The sequence below is a fragment of the Seriola dumerili genome, unplaced genomic scaffold (genome assembly GCF_002260705.1).
Source record: "Seriola dumerili isolate Sdu_G_001 unplaced genomic scaffold, Sdu_1.0 BDQW01001389.1, whole genome shotgun sequence".
Lineage (NCBI taxonomy): Eukaryota > Metazoa > Chordata > Actinopteri > Carangiformes > Carangidae > Seriola > Seriola dumerili.
The window spans coordinates 141,390-157,782 of record NW_019175644.1 but is presented as its reverse complement, the minus strand read 5'-3'; the positions used below and the strand labels follow the sequence as shown (position 1 = coordinate 157,782).

At 42.4% G+C, this 16,393-nt stretch overlaps 1 protein-coding gene across 2 annotated transcripts in view; it reads left to right on the top strand.

Moving 5' to 3' along the window:
* The window catches only part of astn2 (astrotactin 2), a 269,358-nt gene that overhangs the window by 121,378 nt on the left and 131,587 nt on the right, over window positions 1–16,393 (top strand). For both annotated transcript variants that reach the window (XM_022768048.1, XM_022768049.1), the window contains exon 7: window positions 4,942–5,109. In XM_022768048.1, coding sequence (XP_022623769.1) covers window positions 4,942–5,109 — 168 coding nt within the window. The remainder of the gene's footprint in view (window positions 1–4,941; window positions 5,110–16,393) is intronic.

Below are 16,393 nucleotides of genomic sequence, written 5' to 3'. Positions count from 1 at the left end.
GTGCTGGGGTTAAACAGTATAGGCGAGTTTGAAGGGGTGTGTTTTGACATAGGATTTGAATGTAGGGAGAGAATCAATTTTACGGATGTCTTGTGGAAGTGAGTTCCAGAGTCGAGGGGCAAACATGGCTGAAGGCTCTAGACCCCGAGGTACAGTCGAGCCTGGTGTTAAAACAGGATATAGATTTGTGGAGCATGTTATCATAATAGCCACTATCCAATATGTTACAATTCTGTTTCGCTTTTTCCCAGCCATAATTGGATCCAGTTGTCCTTCAAGCAGCATAACATGGGCATGACTGTTGAGTAGCTCCATGCTGTTGTCGAATGGTAAAAAAATAAAAAAAATAAATAATAATATTATTTAATTTGTATGGTTTCTGTTGTGAGGAGGAACAGCTAATGGGCCAGGGACAGCTGGGCATGCTTCCCCTGTTTCTATTTACAAATGGCTTGCAGTAAAATCTCTACCCCTTCAACCGTGATGTGTGGTTTTCAATTTCCATGCTTTTGCTGTGTCAATGCCCCCTCTGCACGACTGATAAAGTACAAAAGACACACATCCATCCAACAACACAAAAAAAAAAAAAGTAAACCATGTGCTGGAACCAAAACAAAAAAAACAAAAAAAAAAGGAGCAAAAATCAGGACAATAAAGCCCACACACAGAAAGCTCCCAATGGGAAAAAAGTGATTTGTTATCACCACAAACAACTGAGTGACATTTTGAGCCATCAGACTGATGAAGAGGCAAAACATGATTGTTTTTTTTTTCTTTGTTTCTGCACTGGGAGCCTTCGGTGTGCAGGGCTTTGTTACATGAGTCTGCATACTGTAGATTGGAATACTAACCCCCTTTATGGTTTCAGTTGACATGACATAAACATTCTATTCAACTACTCACTGTGAATACTCCATGGTTCATTTCTATTTTATTCACACCATAGAAGAAACTGTCTGTATGACACATAGAGAAGCTATATGCACCAACATAAAAAATAATATCAAGGAAGTAGAATAAATAAGACCTTGATGTAAACATCTTTGACAAAATGTAGTTGATAATAGGTTTTTTTTGGGGGGGCTATTTACATCCTCAAATGGCAGCAGTAAACAATATATTTGCAAAATAAATGTAAATCAAGTATATAGGCATGGATGCGCATGGAACTGCTTGGAGAGTCGTGCCTCCGAGTCTGTTTTAAATTCCTTTTCGCCTATGGGATAGTTGTAAATTGGGTGCATTCATTGGCAGGATACCGCAGTATAAAGCTCACTGGCAGGAGAGAGAGGGAAAAGTGGAAAAGGTGCAAGGAGTTGAGTGAAGTCAGTAAGTACGGTATAGTCTTTACCTGCTAGTACAATTAAATGGTGTATATGACGTTAGTTTTCCTCCTACCAGCTCTAGCCAGACCAATCACAGCGCTCTTAGTTGGATTAATTTTTGACTCACATCATAATAGTGTTGAGTGCAGAGTCTCTAATGGACAGTTTATTTTGTCCGTCCATATTACACTCAAGATAAGAATTTAAGATATCTCTACAATTGTTAGTATTCTGTGAAATTTAATATGAACTTGTTTTGTCCCTGTTGAATGATTATTGATTGATTTTGGTGACCCCCTGACCTTCACTCTAACACGACTAACAAGGCAAAGTTTCCACTTAGGTTTATGTTTAAAGCATGGATACGCCTCGAGCTGTCCTTTGACCTGAGTTCTTTACACGCAGGATTCCAAAAAGCTAATGGTTGGCTTTCGATGAATTTATGATCACTAGCGAATTCATTATTTTAATTTCCATGACCCAATGGCCCTCCCTTTGGTGCCACCCTTAAGATGAATTTAAGCCCCACTATAGGTAAGGCTCTTACAACAGGAAAATCATTTGCATTTATTTTGTTTTATACAGCATTTGTTTTTTTGTTTTTTTAAATGAGGGGTGAACATGAAGAGAGTATCCTGAGGGAGTTATAATCCGGCCTTTAGACTTTTATTTTGTTGTCCCTTCGGAAACTCTGTACCAGACGTGTTCGGGAATGGGACTCAGAAAAGTGGACACCTGAGGCAGAGCAGATGTGATAAAAGGTGGCTTAACGCAGTAGTCTGGCAGGCGTACAGTCGGCAGCAGGCAGGCAGTCAGAGCAAACAAACAAACAAATCCAGTAGATAAACAAACAGAACAAATCCAAACTGGCAAGCCGAGTACAGTATAAGTTGGGTCAGGGCAGTAGCAGGGAGGCAATAAAAAGTACTGAAACACTATGGCTACAAGGCAGCGCACATGAAATGCAAGGCGAGAGCTGCTCTCTATAAGCCAGTCTCCATATACTGGAGATATGATGAGTGATAGGAGGCTGGTGAGCAGACAGGAGATGAGGTCTGGCATCTGTATGAGCAGTAAAATCAACGGGAATGACTCATAGACAGAGGAAACGTGGCAGGGGATGGTAGACACACAAACACAACTGGGTAGCAGTGGAGTAGCAGGTCGTAGTAGTAGTATTATTAGTTGTGAAGAAATTGATGCAATCATTGCTTTCTTTTTTTTTTCTTCTTTTTTTTTCTTTTTTTTTTTTTTTTTTAAGATGTGTCTTTAATATCAAGTCTATGAAGGACAGCGTTTTCTTACCTGAGAGAGGAAACAGACAGAGGGAGAATATAAATAACTTACATGAAATTACAGTCCAAAGGTGGGAATTGGTAATTTAGCAAATGCATAAATTATGAAGATATAACAAATCATCTTTGCCATTCAGTTATGTGTCTAATCGTGAACCTAAATGGCCATATAGATAACAGAAAGCACACTAAAAAGCACATTGAAGCACAGAAAAATAAAACAGCAGAATTTCTAAAAACAAATAACATGTCAAATAAGGTGCCAAGTAAGTTGGGGATAATGGTTGTTTTGTTATTGTTTTTTTTTATTTTATTTATTAAGGCACAGTTGTTGCACTGCTGAATGTGCACTGTTTCTTTAATTATCACTGTAGCCATGACACAGATGCGCGAGGCTTTCTACTCCACCTCTGTTCCCAAAACAGTTGAAAGGGGAATTAATCTAACAAAATAGTCCTCTGCACTCAATTCACAATATGCACAACAAAATTGCCGGCAATCAGCGATGTTCCGATGTACCACTCAAGAGGGGTTTCTTTACAGGTCTCAGAGAATCCAACCCATAATCTAACAATTGCCTCCTCACTGTGAGAGCTGAAGCCATTAGATTTCTCCACTCTCTCAGCAAATGAGGGCTGCTGCCAGTTCTGTTCACTAAACTGCTGTGCTGCAGGAAATAGCCTTGTTATGCTCTTTTTTTTTTCTTTTTTTTTTTTTTTGTCAGCCTGACCTGGGAGATGCTTTTAGGGATCCTTTCTGGAGAATTATGTGTATATTTCAGTCTTTTGGAATTTTGGTGAGCAGTGAATACTTCATTACAGGAGCAACAGCAGCCCCTGTTTCTAAAAAAGAATGTGTGAATCTAATCTATCACTGTTTAATATTTAATCATTTCATAAATGTAAATTATGGATTTATACATTTCGTACATTTATAACTCTTATATTCAGTGGCAAGGAAAATACATATTCAAGCACCTCAGCCAGGTGTTTTTATAATGTGTTTCAATTCAGGCATGACGAAACATGAGCATGTGTTACACTGCTAATATTAACCTATTTTTAAGGACCGTTCACGTATGACTTCACCATATGAGGAAGATGTGCCTCAGCTTGAGCTTTTAGTCCATGCTAAAGGTAGCAGAATAATGGCTACAAGCAGCACAATATTAACTGGAGGGCCAGGCAGCCTCCCCGTTTTTGGTCTATACAGTCTAGATGAATGGCTCCAGTCATGTAGTCAGAAAATAAAACTTTCAACATATGAGTGTATTTTTGTGAGGCTTTGTGTGGGTCAGACTGTCCCGGTGTGACATTTTCCTGTCAAGTGAAAAGAAGCAGCTGGTGGTGGCTTATGTGTGTAGGAGGAGGCAAATGGTAGTGTATTCTATTAGGAGTGTGGAACACCTAGAATGTTGAGAAAGAAAGAAAAAAGCAAAACGGAATAAATGAGGCTCGAGATATTGCTTTATCTGTTGCACAATGTAAGAGCAAAGCATTCTTCGTGAGATATTTCTCCTCCGAGTTTTGCATTTTACTGCAGGGCATTGGCCCTGTAATTTTTCCTGTGAGTCAGACGTGATTGCTGGCTACTGTCTAAGCTTTTCCATCTGTACAAATCCTCTCCTTAGAAAATCAGCATGGAGACCACCATCACTGTGTTTCACATCACGAAAAAATAGGAATAATTGTTTGAATCTTTTTTTTTTCTTTAATCACACAGTTGTCATCTTTGTATCTTCAACTATAGTTTTTGGAATCCATTTTAAAAATTCACTTTTGACGCTGAAATGTGCACTTATACCCGCAGCGCGTCCGCAAGTTTACCTTCCACGCCCCGGCAGCATACACACAAACCCTAGCTGTGTAAGAATCTGTGTGTTCACCAGAGAGCTGAGGAACAATCTTCTCACAGCTCCCTTTGGAACCAAAAGTCATTGGCATCAATTAGGGATAATCTTGTTCAGTGATCAGAGTTTAACGATTGGTCTGGGAGCAGTAAGAAAGAAAGGTAAATCAGCGTCAATGAGCATAGCGTTTACCGATTGACTCGTGAAACCCTTTTAGCCCCTCTACTGCAATTACCAAGGAAATCCCATCAATAAACACATTATAGGTCTTAATTTTCTCATTTAAATTCAGCCTGGTCAGGACGGGAATTAAAATTACAGTGAAAACAAAAGAATTAGCTACTTTCTAATTGACTTTGCAATAGAATCAGGAAGAGAGCTCTTAAAAGTACCAAACAATCAACCCCCCATGTACCTTTTTTTTTTTTTTAAACAAGCAAAATAATTTTATCCTATGTTTTCTTCTTTTCAGGAAGTAGTTTTGTGGTCAGCATGGGAAGCTTCCTTGATGTTTCTAATTGGCTAAACCCAGCCAAGCTAACCCTCTACTATCAGACCAATTCGTCCACACAGTGGGTCCGGGACTACTGTGGCCAGAGGACGACTGAGCCATGTGAGCAGATTTGTGACCAGGACACAGGTTAGTGCACATACAGTACCGACACACACACACGCATGCTCGTGCTGGGGTCTAGTTTTTTGAGCAATTTCACTGATTTTTTAATTTTTTTTATTTATTTTTTTATTTCCTCTTAATTTGTTCATTAATTTGTAAGCAAATCAGCAGGGAACATATCATAGGGGGCATTATACTAAGGTCTCAAAGTCACACCCTCTTAACTTAAGTAATTAAATATTTGAAATGAACAAATAAATGAGTTGTTACTTTTTAAGCATTTTGGTAGTATGAAATTACCCGCTCAAATGAATCTGATAGAATCTGAATTTTATATTCTCTTTCATAATGGGCACCATCCCAGTCATGTAACACACAATAATCCCACACTAGCTTCCTTCTGATCCTGCCTCCTTCTAATGGAAGTAAATGGGTATAAAATGGGTGCAGAAGACAGCTCCGTAAAACTAATAAAACAATGGTATTTGTGAGTGATTGGCAGTCTAGCGCCCTCACAAAAAAGGCTGTCTGTTTGTATTGTATTCTGCGTCTATTTGTGCTGACATTAAAAATATACCGACATAAGCAGAGACTGCAGTGTTGATATTTATCTTCCCTCGATTGGCGTAACGCCCTCGAGTATTTCGTGGCCAGCTAGATAAAGTCTAAGCTCATTAGAATGGATTACATCTGTAATGTATGTGAAATGTATGTCACCCTGGTCAAGGGCGTGTGGGGGGCTGATGCATAATGTATTAGAGGTCCAGACACTCAACTCAGTCAGCACACATGGAGATGCCAAAGATGGACTCCACGTGCGCATGTTTGTGGATTCTTGAATGTGTGCGTAACGCATGCTTTTGCCAGAACCGGCCCCTGCGCGTCTCTGCATTGTGAGATCAGTAATAGTTGTAATTCAATTTGGGATTCATTTTCTCATTCAGACTCCAGTGCATTCAGCATTCTCACATTATTAGTACTTGTGTTTCCCCCCTGTCTCTTTGTCTCTCTCCATTTATTTCCTTTTCATCTGTCCTTTTCAACAGCGAGATTATTTGATCAGTAAGTATGTTGTGTCTCCTCAGGGCAACAACATCAATCTGGCAGCAAAATTAAAGGTGTTCTACAACAGAGCTGTTCCCATCACTGTCCTCTAGCATGCATTATAACACCCTTACAATAGTTCTCAACAATGATACACACCCTCTTACACACACACACACACACACACACACACACACACACAGCTTTTTTCTTGAAGGCAGCACACCTGAGACGGCCTCTTTCATTCAGGCACATTTATTGCAGTTTCAACAATAGGGTGAGCCACTGGTTGTGAAATGCTAAAGGGTAAATGACATGGGGAAGAAAAGTGCACTGCTCTCTATGCAGTGAGACTTTTGAGCACGTTGCAATCGTGGCCACAACAATAGGCAATGTTAAAATGGGTATTTTTTTTTCCCTTTTTGACAAGTGACATGAAAACACCTGCTTGTTTAACATGGAGGACACACACACACAAAAAAAAGCTGCCATAAATGTTGGCTGGTGGTGTTTCGATGTAACTGGCAAGCGGAATATGTGTTTGACAGCTACAAACTTGTTGACTTCCCACAAAACTCGTGCACACTGGGGTCACCCTGTGTCCTGTGGGTCTGTGCTGACCAGCCATGGCATTGACTTTTATCTTTGAACTTGTAAGAGAGTTAAGGAGGTGGGATGTTGGAAAAACAAAAAATAATAATCAGTGTTGCATGATCAAACAAATGTTTGGTTTTTACAAAACCAAACCTCATGTTAGTTGTTGGAAATGGACATTTGCCATTGAGTAGGAGGTGCTGTACTTGAACAAAAACCCCACCACTATAATTTCAGAAAACTGATACAACTTAAAATAAATAAATAAATAAATAAAGCAAGTGACAGGGTGCAAAAAAAAAAAAATCTTGCAGCAATACAAATATATCTTACCTCCTCCACCTGGGTGCAAGGATGCTGCTGCACAACCAGTGGTGATTTTTGCTGCCTTCTAATAAAAGCTGGCCTAAGACATGGTGACATGTCCTCGTGTTGTCTGTAGGTTTTTGGATGGAGATTCTAAATTTAAGTTCTGTTGTTGTATTAAAGAAAAATACATGTCAGGGAATACAGGAGACCTACTACTGCTCATTGTTCAAACAAGTGAAGGGATAAAATGGCATCTACGTACGTGTGTGAACAGCACACATCGCTGTCTACCACAATGTCTTTCTCGGTACTACCACTGGGGCTTTCAAAGCATTACAGTAGTGACATTAACAAGTTGTTTGTACTGCCAGTTGAAGTCATTCAAACATAGGGTATACTGTATTCCACACGTACATATACTGTATACACATGTGTGTATATATATACATATATATACAGTATATATATATATATATATATATATATATGTGTGTGTATTTATATACCTTAAATCCTCACATTTAGACGTTTAAACCGTCGCACCCGTCAGTTTTCATGACGAACACAAATATAACTGCGGACATTTTCGTTGTCATGTTTCTTCGTGTTCTGTAACCACAATTGTGTATCATTCCACCAACTTATCTCACACCATCTCCATCGTGCCTCCGTCCTGCCTCAATGTCACACTGGTTGACTGCCACTGTTGACTACCACTATATCACTACATCGCTGTGCCTGGATAATCAATCTTCTCTGCTTTCACCTTCACTCCTTGACTCAACTGCTAGAACGGAGGTCGGTAGATGAATGGCATGAGTTAACTGTTCCTATTGCTGGAACTTGGGATTTAGCGGAATATCTTTGACATCTTTGTTAGAGCTGATATTGCATTAACAACCAGATACGTATATAGTACTTGTCAAAATGGAATGATACGTGCCCGGAGATGGATTGAAAAAAATAAATGTAATAAAAATCCTTTACATAAAATAACATCACCTCTATATAGAAGATGATGTAATTTAATGAAAAAACATGAAATTATTTTAGTCAGTGATGTTGCCATGATAGCATGATGACTCAAGTTATCACTTTATTATTATGAGTTATTATGCTTTTAGTCAATCCATCCTATCTCATATAGTTATACGCCCTGCTAAGGAGGAATAGATTGCTGCCAGCACTTTTCCATCTATCATCATAACTAACCTCATAAAGACCTGTGAACCTCTGCCGCTGCCTTTGTTTTCCTCATTTGAAATTATGTCTCCCAGGCTCCTCCAGCCTCACCTAATTGGAACTGAAACTGCTGGGGTGTTAACATATACCCCAGCTTTATTCAATGCATACTATACTTGCATGTGCACACACACGCACACACACATTCTCCTATGAGAAAAAAAAACAAACTTATGTCAAATCTGCCCAAGGTCTTTGGGCAGAATGGCTTCTCCCCCACGAAAGCATGAAAATACATCAGGACAACAATAAGTTGTTTCTGTGCTCATACCATGGTCCTTGAAATGTGAAAATCACTCATGCGGCCATAGTGGGATTCCAGAAATCATTATAACAACACATCATTTATAACATGAGGTTGGTAATACAGGAGGAAGAGAGAGGAGAAATGGCTTGCGGTCTCATGTGATTGCCACTTGAACTGTTTTACATTTTTGGCTCCTAATTTAGAACAGACGGGTGGTAAAACGGAGCACAAAGGAAAGAGAGGTGGGGAATGAGGACACAATGGTGACATAATGGTGACAAATTTGATTGGCAATCTAATACTGGTGTTTATGCAGCACGGCACGATCCCCGTGTGCAGTATAAGGTGGTGTGTCTGTGCAGAAACCTGGCTGTGATGCAACAGGAAAGGGACAGTGAGAGAATTGTTGTCATCAAATGTTCATTTCCAATCACAGGTGATTACCTCTAAATTAGGCCGACAACTTATTGTAGTCAGTCAACCTTAAGTTTTGGCATCACTGAATTTAACCCACTTTATCTGTGCACTCAAGGCCAGATATACATGAAAACATTCAATTTGCATTCGTAATCTCCCTAAAACAAAGTGAAACAACCTGATTTATTAAGGCGGCATAATGTTCAATAATGCTCCCTTGTTTAAGATCAAAATGTTGATACAAAGTACAAATTCTCACCATTCCTAAAACACGTTAAGTGGCAGTTCTACCTGAGAAAAACATATTTTCAGCCTCCTTCTTTCTTTAGGTTCCAAAATCATGCAATTGCAGCCATTAAATTCCTCCTAAGGTATTAAAAAAAATAGCATGACATAAAAGCACACATAAAAGGAAATATGGCTCATAGAAATAAATAAATCAATGAGCCACCGCATCAGTAACTGGTCCAAAATAGTAACAGAACAGATGGATGGCACTGGTATAGATGATATCTTCCTACAATAGGAAGCCAGCAGCCAAATACACATTGTAAATGCAAAGGCAGCGCCGTTGCCATAGTGCATTAGCAGCTCTGTGAAGTTCAAGTTTAATGACCGCACAATCACAACTCCCTGTCCCCTCCTTGTGTGCTGTTTTTACTGCCAGCTTTATCTTTTTAAGAAGCTGTTTTTTTTTTTTTTATTAACTAATTCAGCACAACTCCTACTTTTTGTTTCTTACCTATTGTCCGTTATCATTGAGCTTTCAAAAAAAGTCCATTCAGGTGTCCCCTCCTAACCTGAACCTTCCTTTTAATATGCCCCGAACCAGATTTTTAGAGGCGCGTAAAAAGCCGCACATAACTGATGCATGCAAATTGTGTGAAGGTTAGTTAATCCAATGTGTAATTAATTAACCAGACATATCTCTTCCTGTTAATTGTTTGATCCTGCCTTAAATGCATTTGCATAAAGGAAAGAGCTGCACTCCACTGATTACTAGTAAGGTGTGTCTCAGATTAAAGCCGAACTGTGCTTCCAGGCTGGTGCGAGGTGGAAAAGATGCGTCCCTGTGCAGCCTCCACGGTTACCCACATATGACCATACAATAAATGTACCTCTCTTGATTGTGATTTTTGAACCTATGTATAAGCTTCACATCTAAATCAATGATACACAATCACAATTACTTCATATGTGCTTACAATTTGCAGCCCACTCTGTTCGCTTGCCAGTCTTTGTATTGTTAATTACATTAAGTCAGTATTCCTCACTTCTAAACAAGGAGTGTCCAGTTCCAGCCAACTTCTCTAATATCTGATTGTAGCGATGAAGGTTATCTGTGAGTGTGAATAAGAGACCAGTTGTATTGTGAAAAGTTGCACTCAATTATTAATATTGGGATATAGAATTTAGCATTTAAAAAAAATGAATAACAATGTTGATCTTTTGATAGTACTGCAACATCACAGGAGCCAAGATGAGACAAGGAGAGGAAAAGGTTTTCTTTCTGCTTGCGATCAAAGCTAAAAAACTAAAACTGAAGCTGAAACAGAAGCTTCCAGTTCACTGACTTCCTGTGTCCATTTTCTCCTTTCCAAAATGACTACCTGCCAAAGAGTTTATGGCTCCGGCCGTTATTATCAGGGCCCAATGTCTGTCATTCAAAAGCCATTCTGGGGAACATGTGAATGTAAACATGTAAGATGCACTAATCACTCATGCACACCCAAATATCAACTGACTCATGTTCACAACAATAATGCTGTATAAAAACCTGTATAGAAGGGATCAGACAGTGAAAATGCTGGACAATGTACAGTAAATTTATCTGTGTAATGTGTGGATAATTTTACTCTGATTTGCTGGTAAAAAACATATATATATATATATATATATATATATTTGAGTTTCATGTTTCATGTATATACATGAGTTTCACCTTTGACCTAGAAGTGGAGACTGCTTTGATTGCTTTTGAACATATTGCTACAACCCTTCAGGGAAGGCCCGAAGGTCTGACGATGATTGCTGAACACAGTTGTTGAAGTAACCTTTAATTGTGTAGGTATGGACATTTTTTGAACTGTTTAAACAGGTAAGGTTAGAAAGGGGATATGTTCATATGTAACATAATCTAGTGTATCATCAATTTATAATACAGTGTGTAAATTGGGAGACACAGCGTTAGCAGCGGTCCCCAAACTTTTTTCAGTGGGGGCCACATCAACTTTCCTTTCTGAGATGGGGGGCCGAGGTTAGTCTATAACAGGAAATGATATGGGCCAGGGTGACAACCAGTATTATTGTGGAGATTACAATGATAATTTGTTGTAGCTGCCCTTCGTTTGGCTTTGGCACCACCTGTTGATTTGCAAAAAAAAGTAATAAAAAGTCTTCACATGTGTTTATTTGAAGTACCACAGATACTCCATTTATTTTATAGTAAAAAACAACACAAACAGATGGTAATGCCGGGGGGGGCGCCGGCGGGCCACCGGGCGGCTAGCTCTGCTTGCTGGGCACAATGCCTGTGCTGGGGGGGGGCGCCGGCGGCCGCCGGGGTGGGGGGGGTGCCGCCTGGCCGCCGGGGTTGGGGGGCGCCGGCGGGCAGCTAGCTCTGCTTGCTGGGCGCAATGCCTGTGCCGGGGCGGGGGGGGGCGCCGGCGGGCCACCGGGCGGCTAGCTCTGCTTGCTGGGCGCAATGCCTGTGCCGGTGGGGGGGGTGCCGGCAGGCCGCGGGCGGCTAGCTTTGATGGCTGGGCGCAATGCTGTGCCGGGGGGGGGGGTGCCCGGCGGCGGCTAGCTCTGCTTGCCGGGCGCAATGCCTGTGCCGTTGGGGGGGGGGGGGGGGCGCCGGCGGGCCGCAATGGGTCATCTCTCATATGCTGAGTGCAACACCATTAAGACTAGTGTGAATGTCACAACGGAAAAGTTTGTCCAAAGTCCACAAGTTTGTGTCTACGGACTCGGCCGTCACGCTGAGTACACTATGTCAGCCCCAGCCTTCTGAGTCGCTCCCTTCCGAAGGGCCGCCATGGGCGGTCTCTCAATATTGCGCCGGGGGACACGGTTAAATTCTGTGTTTTAATAATTTCCAAAAAAATTTCTCGAAATCCACAAATTGGTGTCTACGGACTCGGCTCGTTCACGCTGAGTAACATATGTCAGCCCCAGGCTTCTAAGTCGCTCCTTCAGAAGGGATGCCTCATTAAACGTTCTCCGAGGCCCGCTTGCTGCGATGAAAAATTTTGTCAAAAGTCCACAAATTTGGGTGTCTACGGACTGGGCTTGTCACGATGAGTAAACATAATGTCCGCCCAGCCTTCTGAGTCGCTCCCTTCCGAAGGGCCGCCATGGGTCATCTCTCATATGCTGAGGTGCCACACCATTAAGACTAGTGTGAATGTCACAACGGAAAAGTTTGTCCAAAGTCCACAAGTTTGGGTGTCTACGGACTCGGCTCGTCACGCTGAGTAACATATGTCAGCCCCAGCCTTCTGAGTCGCTCCCTTCCGAAGGGCCGCCATGGGCGGTCTCTCATATGCTGCCGGGGGACACGGTTAAATTCTGTGTTTTAATAATTTCCAAAAAAATTTCTCGAAAGTCCACAAATTTGGTGTCTACGGACTCGGCTCGTCACGCTGAGTAACATATGTCAGCCCAGGCTTCTAAGTCGCTCCTTCAGAAGGGATGCCTCATTAAACGTCTCCGAGGCCCGCTTGCTGCGATGAAAATTTTGTCAAAAGTCCACAAATTGGGTGTCTACGGACTCGGCTTGTCAGGCTGAGTAACATATGTCAGCCCCAGCCTTCTGAGTCGCTCCCTTCCGAAGGCCCGCCATGGGTCATCTTCATATTGCTGAGGTGCACAACCATTAAGACTAGTGTGAATGTCACAACGGAAAAGTTTGTCCAAGTCCACAAGTTTGGTGTCTACGGACTCGGCTCGTCACGCTGAAGTAACATATGTCAGCCCCAGCCTTCTGAGTCGCTCCTTCCGAAGGGCCGCATGGGCGGTCTCTCATATGCTGCGGGGGACACGGTTAAATTCTGTGTTTTAATATTTCCAAAAAAATTTTCTCGAAAGTCCAACAAATTTGGTGTCTACGGACTCGGCTCGTCATGCTGAGTAACATATGTCAGCCCCAGGCATCTAAGTCACTCCCTTCGGAAGGGATGCCTCGTTAAACGTCTCCGAGGCCCGCTTGCTGCGACGAAAAATTTTGTCAAAAGTCCACAAATTGGGTGTCTACGGACTCGGGCTCGTCACGCTGAGTAACATATGTCAGCCCCAGCCGTCTGGGGCGGCTAGCTCTGCTTGCTCGGCGCAATGCCTGTGCCGGGGGGGGGGGGCGCCGGCGGGCCGGCGGCGTCTAGCTCTGCTTGCTGGGCTCAATGCCTGTGCTTGGGGGGGGGGCCGCCGGTGGGCCGGTGGCCGCCGGGCGCTAGCTCTGCTTGCTGGGCGCAATGCTGTGCCAGGGGGGGGTGGGGCGCCGGCGGGCGCCTGGGTCATCTCTCATATGCTGAGGTGCCACACCATTAAGACTAACTGTGAATGTCACAACGGAAAAGTTTGTCCAAAGTCCACAAGTTTGGTGTCTACGGATTACGGCTCGTCACGCTGAGTAACTTTTATGTCAGCCCAGCTTCTGAGTCGCTTCCTATTCCGAAGGGCCGCCATGGGCGGTCTCTCTATATGCTTGCCGGGGGGACACGGTTAATTATCTGTGTTTAATAATTTCCAAAAAATATTTCACGAAAATCGCACAAATTTGGTGTCTACGGACTCGGCTCTCATCTGAGTAACATATGTCAGCCCCAGGCATCTAAGTTCAACCCTTCGAAAGGGATGCCTCGTTAAACGTCCTCCGAAGGGCCCGCTTGCTGCGACGAAAAATTTTGTCAAAAGTCCAACAAATTGGGTGTCTACGGACTCGGCTCGTCACGCTGAGTAACAATATGTCAGCCCAGCCTTCTGGGGCTAGCTCTGCTTGCTGGGCGCAATAGCCTGTGACGGGGGGGTGGGGGGGGGGGCCGGCGGCCGCCGGCGTCTAGCTCTGCTTGCTGGGCGCAATGCCTGTGCTGGGGGGGGGGGCCGCCGGGCGGCTAGCTTCTGCTTGCTGGGCGCAATGCCTGTGCCAGGGGGGGGGGTGGGGGCGCCAGGCGGGCACGCCATGGTCATCTCTACATTTATGCCAGAAATGACAGGTGCAGGTACAACATGTTAGTTTAACATTAACACGCACATAGTGTAGATGAGTCTCACATTATGGAAATTTAGTAAGGTATTTATTCCTACAGTTCTCTACAAGTTTTGTTGTATAACGGACATCGCTGGCACTACACTTGCCTGTTAAGTTAACATATGTCACCGCTTACCCAAAACCAGGGTGCATCTTGTTATTTGCTCCCTATCGCTTGAACAAAGCAGGCTTGCCGATCGGGAGAAGGGCCCCCCCCCGGTTTTCTCACTCTCTTCCACCTTCCCATCTTTCGGCTCACAACAGCCACGCGGAATTTACTCATCATACATATTGCATTAATTTTAGTCCTACCTGCCTCCCTAGGGGAGCGCAAAACAACGGTTTTATATTGTGTTTAAATAATTTTCTTCCCAAAAAAAAATTTCCTCGATTTAAGCTCCACAAATATGCTTTGGGTTGTCATACAGAACTAGCCGAGTTTCCCGTCACGCTGAGTTACATTATCAATGTCTTGAGGCTCTTCAGCCTTTTCTTGATATTGTTTCACATCGGCTGTCGACCGCGCGCCATGGAGATACTTCACTACTCTCATACGTTATGAGGTGCCGGGAAACCGTCATTCAGATTTCTATTAGGTCGTACAGAGATTTATTGAACGGAACAGTCGACACCTTGGTTGGTTTCCTTTTCCTTCCCTGCAGTGAAACAAGATTCTCAGAATCAGCGGGGGGGGGTTCTCGGATTATGTGGGTCCAATTCAACTAAGGAACGCCACAAGCAAGAATCTGTAAATCAATGCTTCACATTTCCCAACGGTGTGATCCCCCTCTCGCCATACCCACCGAATGTATACGGAAGGCCACTCTTGGTTTCATGGTTAATAGACCTCATGACCCGTGACCCAGCCAACCTTCAACTTATGGGGGATAGTGTCAACTTTGGAGGTGGAGGGAGAAGAAGTCCAAGAAGCCGGGTAAAAACCGCTTTAGGATGTTTCTTTCCAGCCAATCAGGACATATGGTAAGCCATGCATAACACTCGAACTGCGCCATGGCTCTCTTTCCTCCTCCACAAAGCCTTGGTTCTCCGGGACTTTTTGAGACATTGCTCAACTGAGCCTGGTTCATCTGTTCTATGGTATTCTGCTCGTGCGTTTCTCACTTTTTTTTATTGCCCGTCCGGTGAAACCACAGTTTTTTGATCTGTGCTGTGCAGTGCTGATGTTTTTAGTGGGATAATAATATTATACTATATATATAATTATACAATAATATATATATATCTATATATATTATTTCCACTAGATTAAACTACTTTCAACTCAACATTACAGGTGAATGAACCAACTGATAATTACAAAAATATGGAATTAGTTGTCTCTTACAAAGATGATAATGCGAGCATCACAAACTAAGAAAAGTGAGGAGGCCCAAGCCCCAAAAAAAGTGGGAAAGAGGTGACCAACACATAACTTAACATATAAGCAACTCAATGTCTATCAAATAGCACTTCTGGCTTTTTTTTAAACTTTGTTTTCCATGTGGGCTGGTAATTATTCAGGTTTCTTTTTTGGTTTTTTTTTTGCCGTAGGCAGGCGCCCACCACAATGTTCTAGAGATGAAGACCATGTTAATAAGATGGAAATACACTGGAATATTCCTCTGTGAAGGAATATTGTCTTTAGTGGGGGTCATCCCAAAATCCATTCTCTGGTGTTCATGTCAGGCTTGTCCAGGAGGTCAGTTCGGTATGGAAAGATGAAGCAAAAAATTAATCTCGTGCAATGACTCTAATAATGATAGTGTGAGGCCCGGATCGACCTTGGGGGGGAAATTTAGGAAAGTGAGACCAACTGTGAAGCTACATTCCAAGCTTTCATTGATTAAATCTTTGCGCGCGCACAGTTAAATAATAAAACCACAAGGAGCGATCTTCTCTACATTATCAGGTGCAATAGCATGAAGGTGTCTAAGTTGTTAAATCTGTATCTTGATCCAATGCGACTCGGTGCAAACACAGTCTGGCCATGATTTCACCCCTAACTCTTGCCAAAATATTTTCTTGGAAGAACCCCGACCAGGAAAACAATAGAAGAAAACCAACAAGTCCTCCATATATAAGAATTATATATACTTTTATATATATATTATAATATATATATATATTAATATAATATCCAGACTTCCCTTTGCTCCTGTCATTTTGATTTACTACTCTAACATGTCCATCTAGATTGTCACCTGACATGG